We start from the raw sequence: 12,707 nt of genomic DNA on the forward strand, positions 1-12,707 counted from the left end.
CTCGGCCCACATTTCTGCCCTAGTCAGTCAGTGTATTTATGCCATTGACATTTCTGTAGTAAAAGTATAGGCAGACCCCTGTAACATTTCTGTAGCAGAAGTATAAGCAGACCCCTGTAACATTTCTGTAGTAAAAGTATAGGCAGACCCCTTAAATTTTTCTGTAGCAAGAGTAAAGGCGAACCCCAAATATTGGTGTACCAGGAGTGTAGGTGAAGGCCGGAAAAATTAGTTAGATAACAGTATAGGCGAGGGCCAGAAAAAGTTGTGTACCAAGAGTACAAGTGTACCCCTGAAAAATTGCTCAACCGCGAGGGCAGGTGAAACCCATAAACATTTTCTAAAGATACAGCTCGCTGTTGCTTGATTTGTAACAGAGCCTGGAGGCAGGCCTCTGAAAAAAATTGGTTTCTGTTAAAGTATCAATACAATACTTTTGAAACTTTGAAAAATTGTAAAATAAATTATAAGCAGAGCCTTTTGGGCCGCAGAAAAGTTGGCAGTTCAGCGTGATGACATGCTGTTTTAGGAGTAGAAGTAGTAGTAGGAGGACTAATACTATCCGAGAGTAATTGACAAAGCTAATTCCCCCTTTTTTTCCGGTGACAGAGAATGCTTTTTTCTCCGGTTGCAGCGAAAAGAATCTTTAGGTTCCGCTGCTCGCCGCCGGTGAAGAAGAGAAGTCTGGGGAAGTCCAGCCTTTGTTCATCTTTATGAGTGTAAGCATGTCGGCACTGGCAGTTGACAGGCGGGTACGCTTATCCGTGATGATTCCCCCAGCTGCAATAAACACCCTCTCTGACAATACGCTAGCGGCAGGGCAGGCCAGCACCTGCAGGGCGTACAGCGCAAGTTCGTGCCATGTGTCCAGTTTTGACACCCAATAGTTGTATGGAGCAGAGGCATCACAGAGGACGGTGGTATAATTGGCTACGTACTCCCTCACCATCTTTTTACAGTGCTCCCTCCGACTCAGCCTTGACTGGGGGGTGGTGACACAGTCTTGCTGGGGAGCCATAAAGCTGGCAAAGGCCTTGGAGAGTGTTCCCCTGCCTGCGCTGGACATGCGGCCTAATCCCCGTGCCTCCCCTGCTATTTGGCCCTCTGAACTGCCTCTTCTGCCACTAGCGCTGTCAGATGGGAAGTTTAGCATTACTTTTTCCACCAGGGCCCTGTGGTATTGCATCACTCTCGTACCCCTTTCCTCTTCGGGAATGAGAGTGGAAAGGTTCTCCTTATACCGTGGGTCGAGAAAGGTGTACACCCAGTAATCTGTGTTGGCCAGAATGCGTCTAACGTGAGGGTCACGAGAAAGGCAGTCTAACATGAAGTCAGCCATGTGTGCCAGGGTACCAGTACGCAACACATTGCTGTCCTCACTAGGAAGATGACTTTCAGGATCCTTTTCCTTCTCCTCTTCTACAGCCCATACACGCTGAACAGATGACAGGCAAGCAGCATTGGTACCCTCTGCAGTGTGCCCAGCTGTCTCTTCCTCCTCTTCCTCCTGCTCCTCCCCCTCCTCCTCCAAAACGCACTGAGATATAGACATCAGGGTGGTCTGGCTATCAAGCGACATACTGGCATCCCCTGTCTCCTGTTCCAACCGCAAAGCGTCAGCCTTTATGCTTTGCAGCGAACTTCTCAGCAGGCAAAGCAGCGGGATATCTGACATCCATGCCCACTCCTCAGTAAAGAATTGCGGAGGCTGACTACCACTACACCGCCCATGTTGCAGATGGTATTCTACTATTGCTCTATGCTGCTCGTATAGCCTGGCCAACATGTGCAGCATAGAATTCCAGCTTGTGGGCACGTCGCACAGCAGTCGGTGCTCTGGCAGCTGAAACCGATGTTGCAGGGTCCTCAGGGTGGCAGCGTCCGTGGTGGACTTGCGGAAATGTGCGCAGACGCGGCGCACCTTGCCGAACCGGTCAGACAAGTGGGGGTAGTTTTTCAGAAACCGCTGAACCACCAGATTGAAGACATAGGCCAGGCATGGCATGTGTGTGAGGCTGCTGAGCTGCAGAGCCGCCACCAGGTTACAGCCGTTGTCACACACGACCATGCCCGGTTGGAGGCTCAGCGGCGAAAGCCAGAGGTCGGTCTGCTCAGTCAGACCCTGCAACAGCTCGGGGGCCGTGTGCCTCTTGTCACCTAAGCCGATTAGTTTCAACATGGCTTGCTGACGCTTGCCCACTGCTGTGCTGCCGTGCCATGTGCTACCAACTGCTGGCGACGTGCTCACACTTCTTAATTGAGAGTTAGAGGTGGCAGAGGAGGAGGAGGGGGAGGGTTTGGAGGAGGTGGCATAAAACGCCACAGATACCAGCACCGAGGTAGGACCCGCTATTCTGGGTGTGGGTAGGACGTGAGCGGTCCCAGTCTCTGACTTGGTCCCAGCCTCCACCAAATTTACCCAATGTGCCATCAGGGAGATATAGTGGCCCTGTCCGACAGGACTTGTCCACGTGTCCGTGGTTAAGTGGACCTTCCCAGTAACCGCGTTGGTGAGGGCACGATTTATGTTGCGGGAGACTTGCTGGTGTAAGGCTGGGACGGCACACCGGGAAAAATAGTGGCGACTGGGGACCGAGTAGCGCGGGACCGCCGCCACCATCATGTTTTTGAAAGCCTCCGTTTCCACAAGCCTGTATGGCAGCATCTCCAGGCTGATTAATTTGGCACATGTGCACATTTAAAGCTTGTGCGTGCGGGTGGGTGGCAGCGTATTTGTGCTTTCGCTCCAACACTTGTGTTAGCGACAGCTGAACGCTGTGCTGAGGGACATTGCTGGATGGAGTGGAGGCCGGTGGAGGTGAGGGTGTGGGTGCAGGCCGGGAGGCTCTCGTGCCTGTGTCCTGGGAGGGGGACTGGATCCGTGTGGCAGGTTGGGGCACAGGGAAAGAGGAAGTGGTGTGACCTGGAGGCGGTAAATGGCCTTCATCCCACCATATGGGGTGCTTGGCCATCACATGCCTGAGCATGCTGGTGGTGGTGAGGCTGGTAGTGGTGGCTTCCCGGCTGATCTTGGTATGACACAGGTTGCACACCACTGTTCGTCAGTCGTCCGCGCTCTCACTAAAAAACATCCACACTTTTGAACACCTAGCCCTCTGCACGGAGGCTTGCCGCAAGGGGGTGCTTTGGGAAACAGTTGGGGGATTCTTCGCTCTGGCCCTGCCTCTACCACTGGCCACTCCACTACCTCTTCCAACCTGTCCTAATGCTGCACTTGCCTCCCCCTCTGAAGCCCTGTCCTCAGTAGGCTTAGCAAACCAAGTGGGGTCAGTCACCTCATCGTCCAGCTGCTCTTCCTCCGAATACTCTGTGCGCTCCTCCCCCGGACTTACTGCCCTTACTACTACCTCATTGACCGACAACTGTGTCTCATCATCATCCTCACCCACAAAAAGCTCTTGAGACAGTTCCTGGAAGTCCCCAGCCTCCTCACCCGGACTCTGGGAACTTTCCAAAGGTGGGGCATCGGTCATGACAAACTCCTCAGGTGAGAGAGGAACCATTTTTTCCCACTTACGGTTGATACATTGCTGGACGCATTTTCTGCCATCCACGACAGAACCTGCTCACACTGCTCTGTTTGCAATAAAGGTCTACCACGCAGGCCTGTAAATTGTGATATGAAGCTGGGGACCTGAGAAACTTGCCTCTCTCCTAATCCCGCAGCAGCCGGCTGTGATTCACCACGACCAGGAACTTGGCCTGTGCCCACACCCTTACTTGGACGTTCGCGTCCACGTCCCCGACCCTTACCCCTACTCCTCATCATGGCGGATTAAGAATAGAGCTGGGCCCAAATAAATTACCCCACTGTACAGCACTGACAACTGTGGCTTAATTCACCGCACACGGAGACTTATAGATAGCGGAGGCTCTATGCTGTGACTTGAAAAAAATTAACTCGCTGTCCTGCGCTGATACCTGGGGTAATTTACCGCTCGCAGAGACTTGTAAATAAGAGAGGCTGTGTGGAGTCGGAGAAGACTCTAAAGCCAGTGGATAGTGCTGGTAACTGCGGCGATCTCAACGCCACCAAGGAAAGGGTATTGTGAGACGCTATGCACAGCAGTAGAGCTTAAATACTTTGCAGTGGCCCAGGTGATATTACAGTACTGTTTAGCAGTGAGACCTCTGTCTAATGCACTGCAGACACAGAACAGTATAAATGAAGTAATTTGCAGCAGGCTAGGAAATATTTGAGTGCAGTTTCATGGTGAGAGCTGGTCACACGGCACTGCAGCCTGAGAAAACTATTACTGAAAGGCTGGTAACAGGCCTAGATGTGTAATACAAAAATGGATGCAGCACAACTCCAGACAAGCCAAAAGTATAATGCACACGGTCAGATGTAGCCTAACAAAGGAGCTTTGGGGTTTTTGCACGGAGGATACGGACTGTATAGTGTATATAATTTTCCCTATAGAAGTGGCTGTGCCCCCACACTCTGTGTTATGCATTGCAGACACAGAACGGTATAAATGAAGTAGTTCGCAGCAGGCTAGGAAATATTAGAGTGCAGTTTCACGGTGAGAGCTGGTTGTACGGCACTGCAGCCTGAGAAAACTATTACTGAAAGGCTGGGAACAGGCCTAGATGCGTAATACAAAAATGGATGCACTACAACTCCCAGCCAGCCACAAGTATAATGCACACGGTCAGATGTAGCCCAACGAAGAATCTTTGGGGTTTTTGAAGACAGGATCCTACTCTAACACTTTCCCTATATCAGCAGCAGCTCTTTCCCTAAACTCTGTATAATACACTGCAGACTGAGAACGCTATAGATGAAATGGCCTGCACAACCTGAGATGAAAAAAAAAATGGTGCACTACTGCTCCCAGCCAGCCACAACAGTAATGCACACGGTCAGATGTAGCCCTAAGAAGGACCGTTGGGGCTCTTGAAGACAGGACCTACGCTAACACTATCCCTGAATGAGCAGCAGCACTTTCCCTAACCTCTGCCAGCGTGTGTCGGAGGCGAGCCGCGGGCGGGACCACTTTAAGTACTCGGCGGTCACCTGATCTCGCCAGCCACTCACTGCTGTGTGGTGGGATAGAGCTGGCACGTCACAGCAGGAAGTGGTAATGCCTTCCCCGTATGTCTATCGGCTAGAAAATGGTGCTAAGCATGTGGGGAAGGAAATGCAATTGACTTGAGTACCGCGTGGTGCTCGTCTCGAGTAACGAGCATCTCAAGTACCCTAATGCTCGAACGAGCATCAAGCTCGGACGAGTGTGCTCACTCATCTCTACCCTGCAGTTGTCATCCTTAGAATACTGGCACTATTTCCAGCAGGTCATATAATATGCTAATGCATTGCCTGCTCAGCTATTAACCCCTTAATGACACGGCCTTTTTTTTCCGTTTTCCTTTTTTTCTCCCCTATTTAAAAATTCGGAACTTCTTTATTTATCCATTGATGTAGCTGTATGAGGGTTTCTTTTGCGAGACGAGTTGTATTTTTAGTGGTACTATTTAATGTACCATATAATGTACTGAAAAACTTTTTAAAAATTCTAAATGAAGTAAAATGAAAAAAAAAAAGCGACCTTAGCCATCTTTCAGTGCGTCTTGTTTCTACGGCGCACAAACTGCAACATAAATGACATGATAACTTTATTCTACGGGTCATTTTCAACAATGCCATTTAGAAAACCTTGTTGCCCACCGCTGAACGTAGTGAGTCAGCATTAATCTCTTCGATATGCTGACTAGAGACGAGCGAACGTACTCGGTAAGGCTGATTTCGCAATCGAGCACCGCGATTTTCGAGTACCTCACTACTCGGGTGAAAAGATTCGGGGGTCGCCGGGGGGCGGGGCGTGGCGTGGTGGAGCGGGGGGTAGCAGCGCTCTCCCTCTCCCCCCCACTCCCCTCTGCAACCCCCTGCTCACCCATGGCGCCCCCCGAATCTTTTCACCCAAGTAGTGAAGTACTCGAAAATCGCGGTGCTCGATTGCGTGCGAAATCGACCTTACCGAGTACGTTCGCTCATCTCTAATGCTGACGAATGCTGTCCTTCAGATGTGACACCGATGCAGGTCTGTCACCGTAGACCTGGCCCGCTACAGCATCATCTATCAGTGACTTTTTACCTTAAAAAATTTTAATAAATGGCGATCGCATCATGTGAAGTGGTCGCTGTCCGAATTTCATCTCATTTGGAGTGGCCTCTGAGTTTGAGAAGTTTAATTTCGCTACCCTGTATGTGAGATTATTATTGAGATGATGGCTAAATTGCTGCTCTTGTTTCAGGATCTATAGGAGACCCCGGGAAGGTCGGGCCTCCAGGGCTGCCAGGTTTGTATTCAGAAAACAAGGTTTTCTGTAGTAAATGAAAAACTATATGATGGATATTGTACTGCTGAGTTATGCATATCCACAAACTAAAACTGCACTCCCTCATGCAGGTCGGACGTGGTGCACTTTTTGGTGATCAGGATCTGAATTATGTATGTAAATGAAGCCTTCACTGAATGCAGCTAATAGCCTTGGGCTATTAGCTGCATTCAGTGAAGGCTTCATTTACATACATAATTGGTATTTAAGTCGCTGAGTAGCTACTTGAATACCAATTATTTTTTATGCAAAATAATCGCTCAAAGCTATTGCTCAAATGTCCTTTGAGCAATCTTTGAGCGATTATCTGCTCGTGTGAATGGACCTTTTAGTGGTAGTAGTATAATTCTAATCCGTTATACTCAGATTCTTCTCCACGTTTCATTGTTGCCTTTGTCATTGAAACGATTTAAGAACCTCAGTGGCCAGGTCAGGGCCAACTTGCAAAAGGGATAAAGGAGGGAGGTAGGCAGGTATTGGGATGGGGTAGGGAGGAATGAAGGGAGGAATGAAGGGGGGCTAGTTGGGCCACCTGGGCAGCTTGGTGGTATTTCAATATATTTGGGGCTCCCAATCCCACCTGCAGTCTATGTCTGTACAAAGTAGAGCGTGACACCCTAGGAATAGAGTTATTCCAAATAAAGTGGAGGGTCATCTGCTAAAGTGTCTTCAAAATGTGCCTAGGTATATTACTGAAAGAGCTCTGAAAACGTACAGTAGTTCAGGCAGAAATGTCATTTTTAGGGAATTCACTCTTCCAATCCATCGGTCCCAGTTTTTCAGAAGTAGTCCCATTGGTCCCAGTTTTCCAGAAGTAGTCTGAGTTTACAGAGGAGTGGCATATAATTTTGCATGAATAGCAAGGTGTAGGAGCTTGTTAAATTAATGTCCAAGTAGCCCAATGTCCCAGTCAACCATTTAAAGGGGAAGTTGGATTGGAGTAGGGAGTCCGTATCTGGGGGTAATGTGAGGTTGGGCACACTGTAGTTTTTTTTAAATGTTAATAAGGTTTATTGTCCAGAAAAACCCCTAATGTTAACTGTTTATGTACATCCACAAAGACACTTGAGGCCCATTTAGACACAACAATTATCGCTCAAAATTTGCTCAAAAGCCATGTTTGAGCGATAATCATTGTGTGTAAATGCTCGGCTATCATGCATTTTTCGTGCATGAGTCGTTCATTGCTGATTTTTAGCTAGATAGCACGCTGAGTTCTCCGCAGAACGCCAGCTGATAGTATTCTTTCAGCTGGTATCCCACTCAGAACTCTCAGCAATAGTTCAGAGAACAAAGCAGCAATTTGCATATACAAAACAGCTGCTGTTCTCTAAGCGGTCAGCGCTGTTCCGCTCCCACAGCATTTAACTCTTTAAGTACTGTTAGCTAATTAGCTACTTAAGAGTTATGCAAAGATAATCGCTCAAAACTGTCACTCAAACTGTCGTTTGAACGATTTTTGAGCAATCATCTTTCAGTGTAAATGGGCTTTTACATGCACTGGCCTGCGACTCCACCTGGGCTTTATAGACTTTAAATGGTCTATGGACATAAGTAAAGTCCCCTGGTGCAAGCACAAAGTCATGACTGACTCCTCAGGTTTTCTTGGCAGACTGTTTTTGCGGGGTGATTTGCCATTTCCTTCCCCAGGCTATGGACATAGAAGAAGAAGCAATCCTATTGAGAAGCTGTGGAACATCTTTGAAAGAAAGATATATGAATGTGGAAGTCAGTATACCTCAAAACAGCAGCAAAAAGAGGCATTACTAGTATCCTCTAATGAAATATAAGCATAAACTATATGTACTTACAAGTTCAATGGATAAGAGAGTTGTTTAAGTCATATCAACGAAGGGCTCATATATCAATATGCAACTTGATCTGGAAATATAAACCTTTTGTTTCAGGGTGTGTTTTATTTTACAAAATTATCTTTGCATGCAGGAATAATAGATTTATGTCTGAAATTATATGCATTTCATTATGTGTTAAAAAAACTGAATTCTGCATAATAATTTGAGAAAAATTTGTGTTCATTTCAAAACACATCTCTCCTGACCCTCCTATCTATCGCACCTCTAGGAACCTCCAGTCCGTCCGCACTAAACAGTTTGCTGAGACCATTCAGTCCTCCCTATCACCTATCTCTCTACTCCCCTGCCCTAACCTGACAGCCGTACACTACCACAGCACCCTCAGTCGTGCCCTGGATGAAGCGGCACCGCCCATGACTCGAGCCATCAAACGCAGACAACAGCAACCTTGGCTCATGTCCCAAATACGCTTCATCTGGCGGTGCTCTAGGTGTGCCGAGCGGCTGTGGGGAAAGTCAAAGCTGCCAGCAGACTTCCTCCACTTCAAATTTATGCTTTAAAAGTTATAACCTAGCCCTTCACCATGCCAAACAAGTTTATTTCACCTCCCTTGTCTCCTCACTATCCCACTACCCTAAACAACTCTTTGAGACCTTCCATTCCCTGCTGAGCCCCAAAGAACAGGCCCCTGCGACAGACCTGACTGCTGGAGATCTAGCTGCCTATTTCAAAGAAAAAAATCGACAACATTTGAAAAGAAATCTCTGAAAACTGCATGACTAGCCCCGATCCCAGTTTCATCAGCACTGCATCCAGCACCTACTCACTATCTACGTTAGATCCAACGACAGAGGAAGAAGTCTCCAAGCTCCTTTCTGCTGCCCACCCCACCACCTGCGCTAGCGACTCTCTCACCCCTCCAGTCCCTTTCCCCAGCTCTCATTACTCACCACAATCAGCAACCTCTCCCTAACCTCTGGCACTTTCCCCTCCTCATTTAAACACTCCATCATATCCTCTCTGCTTAAAAAAAAACAACCCTGGACCCAACTGATGCTGCCAACTACCAACCCATCTCAACCCCCCCCCCCCCCCCCCCTTCATCTCCAAATTATTAGAACACCTGGTCTACTCCCGCCTTACATTGCTTTCTCTCTGACAACTTACTCCTCGACCCCCTCCAGTCTGGTTTCCGCTCCCTACACTCGACCAAAACTGCTCTTACAAAAGTAACAAATGACGTGATGACTGCTAAGTTGAGAGGTGACTACTCCCTACTAATCCTCCTTGACCTGTTTGCTGCATTTGACACTGTCGACCATGACCTCCTTCTCACTATGCTCCGCTCTATTGGTCTAAAGGACACTGCTCTCTCCTGGTTCTCTTCCTACCTCTCTGACCGCTCTTTCAGTGTCTCCTTTGCTGGTTCTATCTCCGCTCCACTTCCTTTCGCTGTTGGGGTACCCCAGGGCTCGGTCCTTGGTCCCCTTCTCTTCTCTATCTATACTGCCCCAATTGGACAAACCATCCACAAATGCGGCCTCCACTACCATCTCTACGATGATGACACCCAACTATACACCTCCTCTCGTGAGATCTCTGGACCATTCCTCCAAAATATCACCAACTGTCTGTCCGATGTCTCTAACACTATGTCCTCCCTTTTTCTCAAACTAAACCTCTCTAAAACTGACCTCCTTGTCTTTCCACCTTCCAACCGACCTCCCCTCAACATCTCCATTCCAGTGTCTGGCACCATCATAACCCCCAGACGGCATGCCCAGTGCCTTGGGGTCACACTGGACTCTGACCTCTCCTTTACCCCCCATATCCAATCTCTTGCCCATACATGCCACATGCACCTCAGAAATATTGCTAAAATATGGCTGTTCCTAACCACGGACCAGCTCGTGGTCGCGCTCATCCACTCCCGGCTTGACTACTGCATCTCGCTACTCATCGGCCTTCCCTGCATTAGACTTGCTCAACTCCAATCCATACTAAATGTGGCAGCTAGGCTCATTTTTCTATCCAGTCATTACTCAGATGCCTCTGCATTTTGCCAGTCACTGCATTGACTGCCCATCCACTGCACAACTAAATTTAAACTCCTCTACCTCACCCACAAAGCTCTGCATGGCGCTGCGCCACCATACATCGCCTCCCTCCTGTCCATAGACCACCCAACCCGCTCACTCCGATCGGCTAACACACTCAGACTAAACACCCCTGTAATACGAACCTCACATGCTCGCCTACAGGACTTCACCACAGCAGCACCCATTCTCTGGAATGCTCTACCCCAAGGCATCCGGACAATTCCCGATTCAAGAAATTTCAGATGTGCCTTAAAAACGCACCTCTTCAGGGAAGCATACCAACTCTCCTGACCTAGTCCCATGCCCCTCCCTATGGTGCCCCACCCCATTTGCTTTCTAATAATTGATCTGCACACGAAATTTCCTATTGCCTGTGTTCCCTGTGCCTTGCTCCTCTCCCCCACCCTTTGCACCTCCTGTACCACCCCCAACCCATTTGTGTCAAACCCAATGTACCTCACATTGTAATTGTTGTATTGTTTTGCATTTATCCAGGCCTGAAAGTGCTGCGGAATAAGTTGGAGCTATACAAATAAAGATTATTATTATATTATAAAATAAAAATAAAGCCATCACCGTTATCAGGACTTCTGCTTGTAATAACATCCGCATTGTAATATAACTATTGAGGGTAACATATATCTTTGCACATAGTGTCTATTCTGGAAAAACAAACAAAAATGGTATGTGCTTAATAATTTGGAAAACAGTGTAGAAATAGGGGAGAAACCAGTCCAGTTGGGCCTCCGAAAAGTCAGAGCTGGAATCTGGTTGCTATAACTGCGCTATTTCAGTTTTTCAGTAGTTTTGATACATTTTCTCCAATGTCTTCTGCTCTTTTTTTTTGGCTGCATCCGCACGGGTTACAAAGTCTGGCTCCAAAACATCGCTCATATAAAAGAACCCATTGGAAAGCATGGGCTTCACATTGTAGCAATGATTTTGTAGCCCGTGTGGACGCAGCCTAATGAAAGGCTGAGAAATGCAAGGAAAATGCTCAGTTATTTGTTCATTCATTCATTCATTTATCAATACATTTTTTTCTAGGAGAGAAAGGAGACCCCGGGATCTCATCTCCAGCATATGGTGAGTATCCAAAGATATTACACCTGGGATAATATTGAGTAAATTTACAGTATTATGTAACAGTAGATTCAGAGATTGTAATGAGTAAAATATGTGCACAATAAGTAAAATAGTATGAAATCACCGTAGCTGGGCTCACACGGACATAGGCGGGCCTAGAATCCAGCTGTGAGCTCGGCCATGTCCCTGCGTACAGCCGCATAGTTGTACTTCGCATGACCATGTACTAGCACAGGCGATTAGGTGCGGCACATCCTTTTTAATGATATCCACATGTGTTCTTTTCCCCATTTTTTTTTGCGCATCCCCTTATGTATTGTGTGAGCATTTGTGCAGCCTCAAAGCCTCAATAGACTTTTATGGGGCCCTTTAATACACTAATGCACACAAAATAGAGTATGTTATATTTTCTTGCATGCGCAAGAGATGTGCACATTAAAAACAGAAATCCAAACAAACCCATTGAAATCAATAGGTTCTATCCTCTGTGTTTTGCATGTATAAATTACGCCTGTGCGAAAGAGCCCTTATTTGAGCGTTTGTTGAAACTATAAAAAAATGAATTTTTAACTAAGTTCTGTATGTTTCTTCTTTAGTAAAATGATGACAACTAATTCTTATTGATTTTTTTTCTGTTTCATGGTCATTGCTCAACTTCTGTTGGCTGTTATGTCACTGTAATATAGTGGTTATATTACATACATGTAGGAGTATGTAACGTATAACTACTGGTTCACTATATAGTTATATATATGTCCTTTTATTTCCTTGGCCATAGAACCCAGTTCTTGGCGTAAAAATCTACTAATATAATGTTACTCATTATATCACCACTGGTACTCACCACCAAACCTTCTACTTCTTCCAGCACCTCGAAATTGCAAGGAACTGCTGGACAAAGGGATGATTCTCAGTGGGTGGTACAAAATATTCCCAGATGAAAAGAATCCACTTACAGTCTTGTGTGACATGGATACAGATGGAGGAGGATGGATTGTATGTTATAAAGTAGATTTAGTTTTCACTTAAAGTAACTCCCTAAACAAAAGCTCCCCCTCCACCTCCAGTGTTATACTTACCTTGTCCTTGTCTGTAGGTTTTTCAGCGACGGTATGATGGCACTGTCAACTTTTTCAGAGACTGGAATGATTACAAGCGAGGGTTTGGTAACCAACTAAGTGAGTTCTCGTCACCGACAAGAACCTTACTAATACTAAAATTATAAATTTTATTAAATTTTTGTTAAAAGAAAGGGAAAGGGAGGGGGGACTATACACAAAAGTCCACAAACACAGAGAATTTGTTGTGAGTGTTGGTCCGTTTTCAAGGTGACTTGACCATCACT

At 46.9% G+C, this 12,707-nt stretch overlaps 1 protein-coding gene across 1 annotated transcript in view; it reads left to right on the top strand.

Moving 5' to 3' along the window:
* LOC136620213 (ficolin-2-like) overlaps positions 1–12,707 on the top strand; it is a 43,176-nt gene that overhangs the window by 15,151 nt on the left and 15,318 nt on the right. Inside the window, exons 3-6 of the mRNA XM_066594919.1 lie at positions 6,280–6,324; positions 11,324–11,362; positions 12,231–12,358; positions 12,459–12,550. Coding sequence (XP_066451016.1) covers positions 6,280–6,324; positions 11,324–11,362; positions 12,231–12,358; positions 12,459–12,550 — 304 coding nt within the window. The remainder of the gene's footprint in view (positions 1–6,279; positions 6,325–11,323; positions 11,363–12,230; positions 12,359–12,458; positions 12,551–12,707) is intronic.

This window comes from Eleutherodactylus coqui, chromosome 3, assembly GCF_035609145.1.
Source record: "Eleutherodactylus coqui strain aEleCoq1 chromosome 3, aEleCoq1.hap1, whole genome shotgun sequence".
Classification (NCBI taxonomy): domain Eukaryota; kingdom Metazoa; phylum Chordata; class Amphibia; order Anura; family Eleutherodactylidae; genus Eleutherodactylus; species Eleutherodactylus coqui.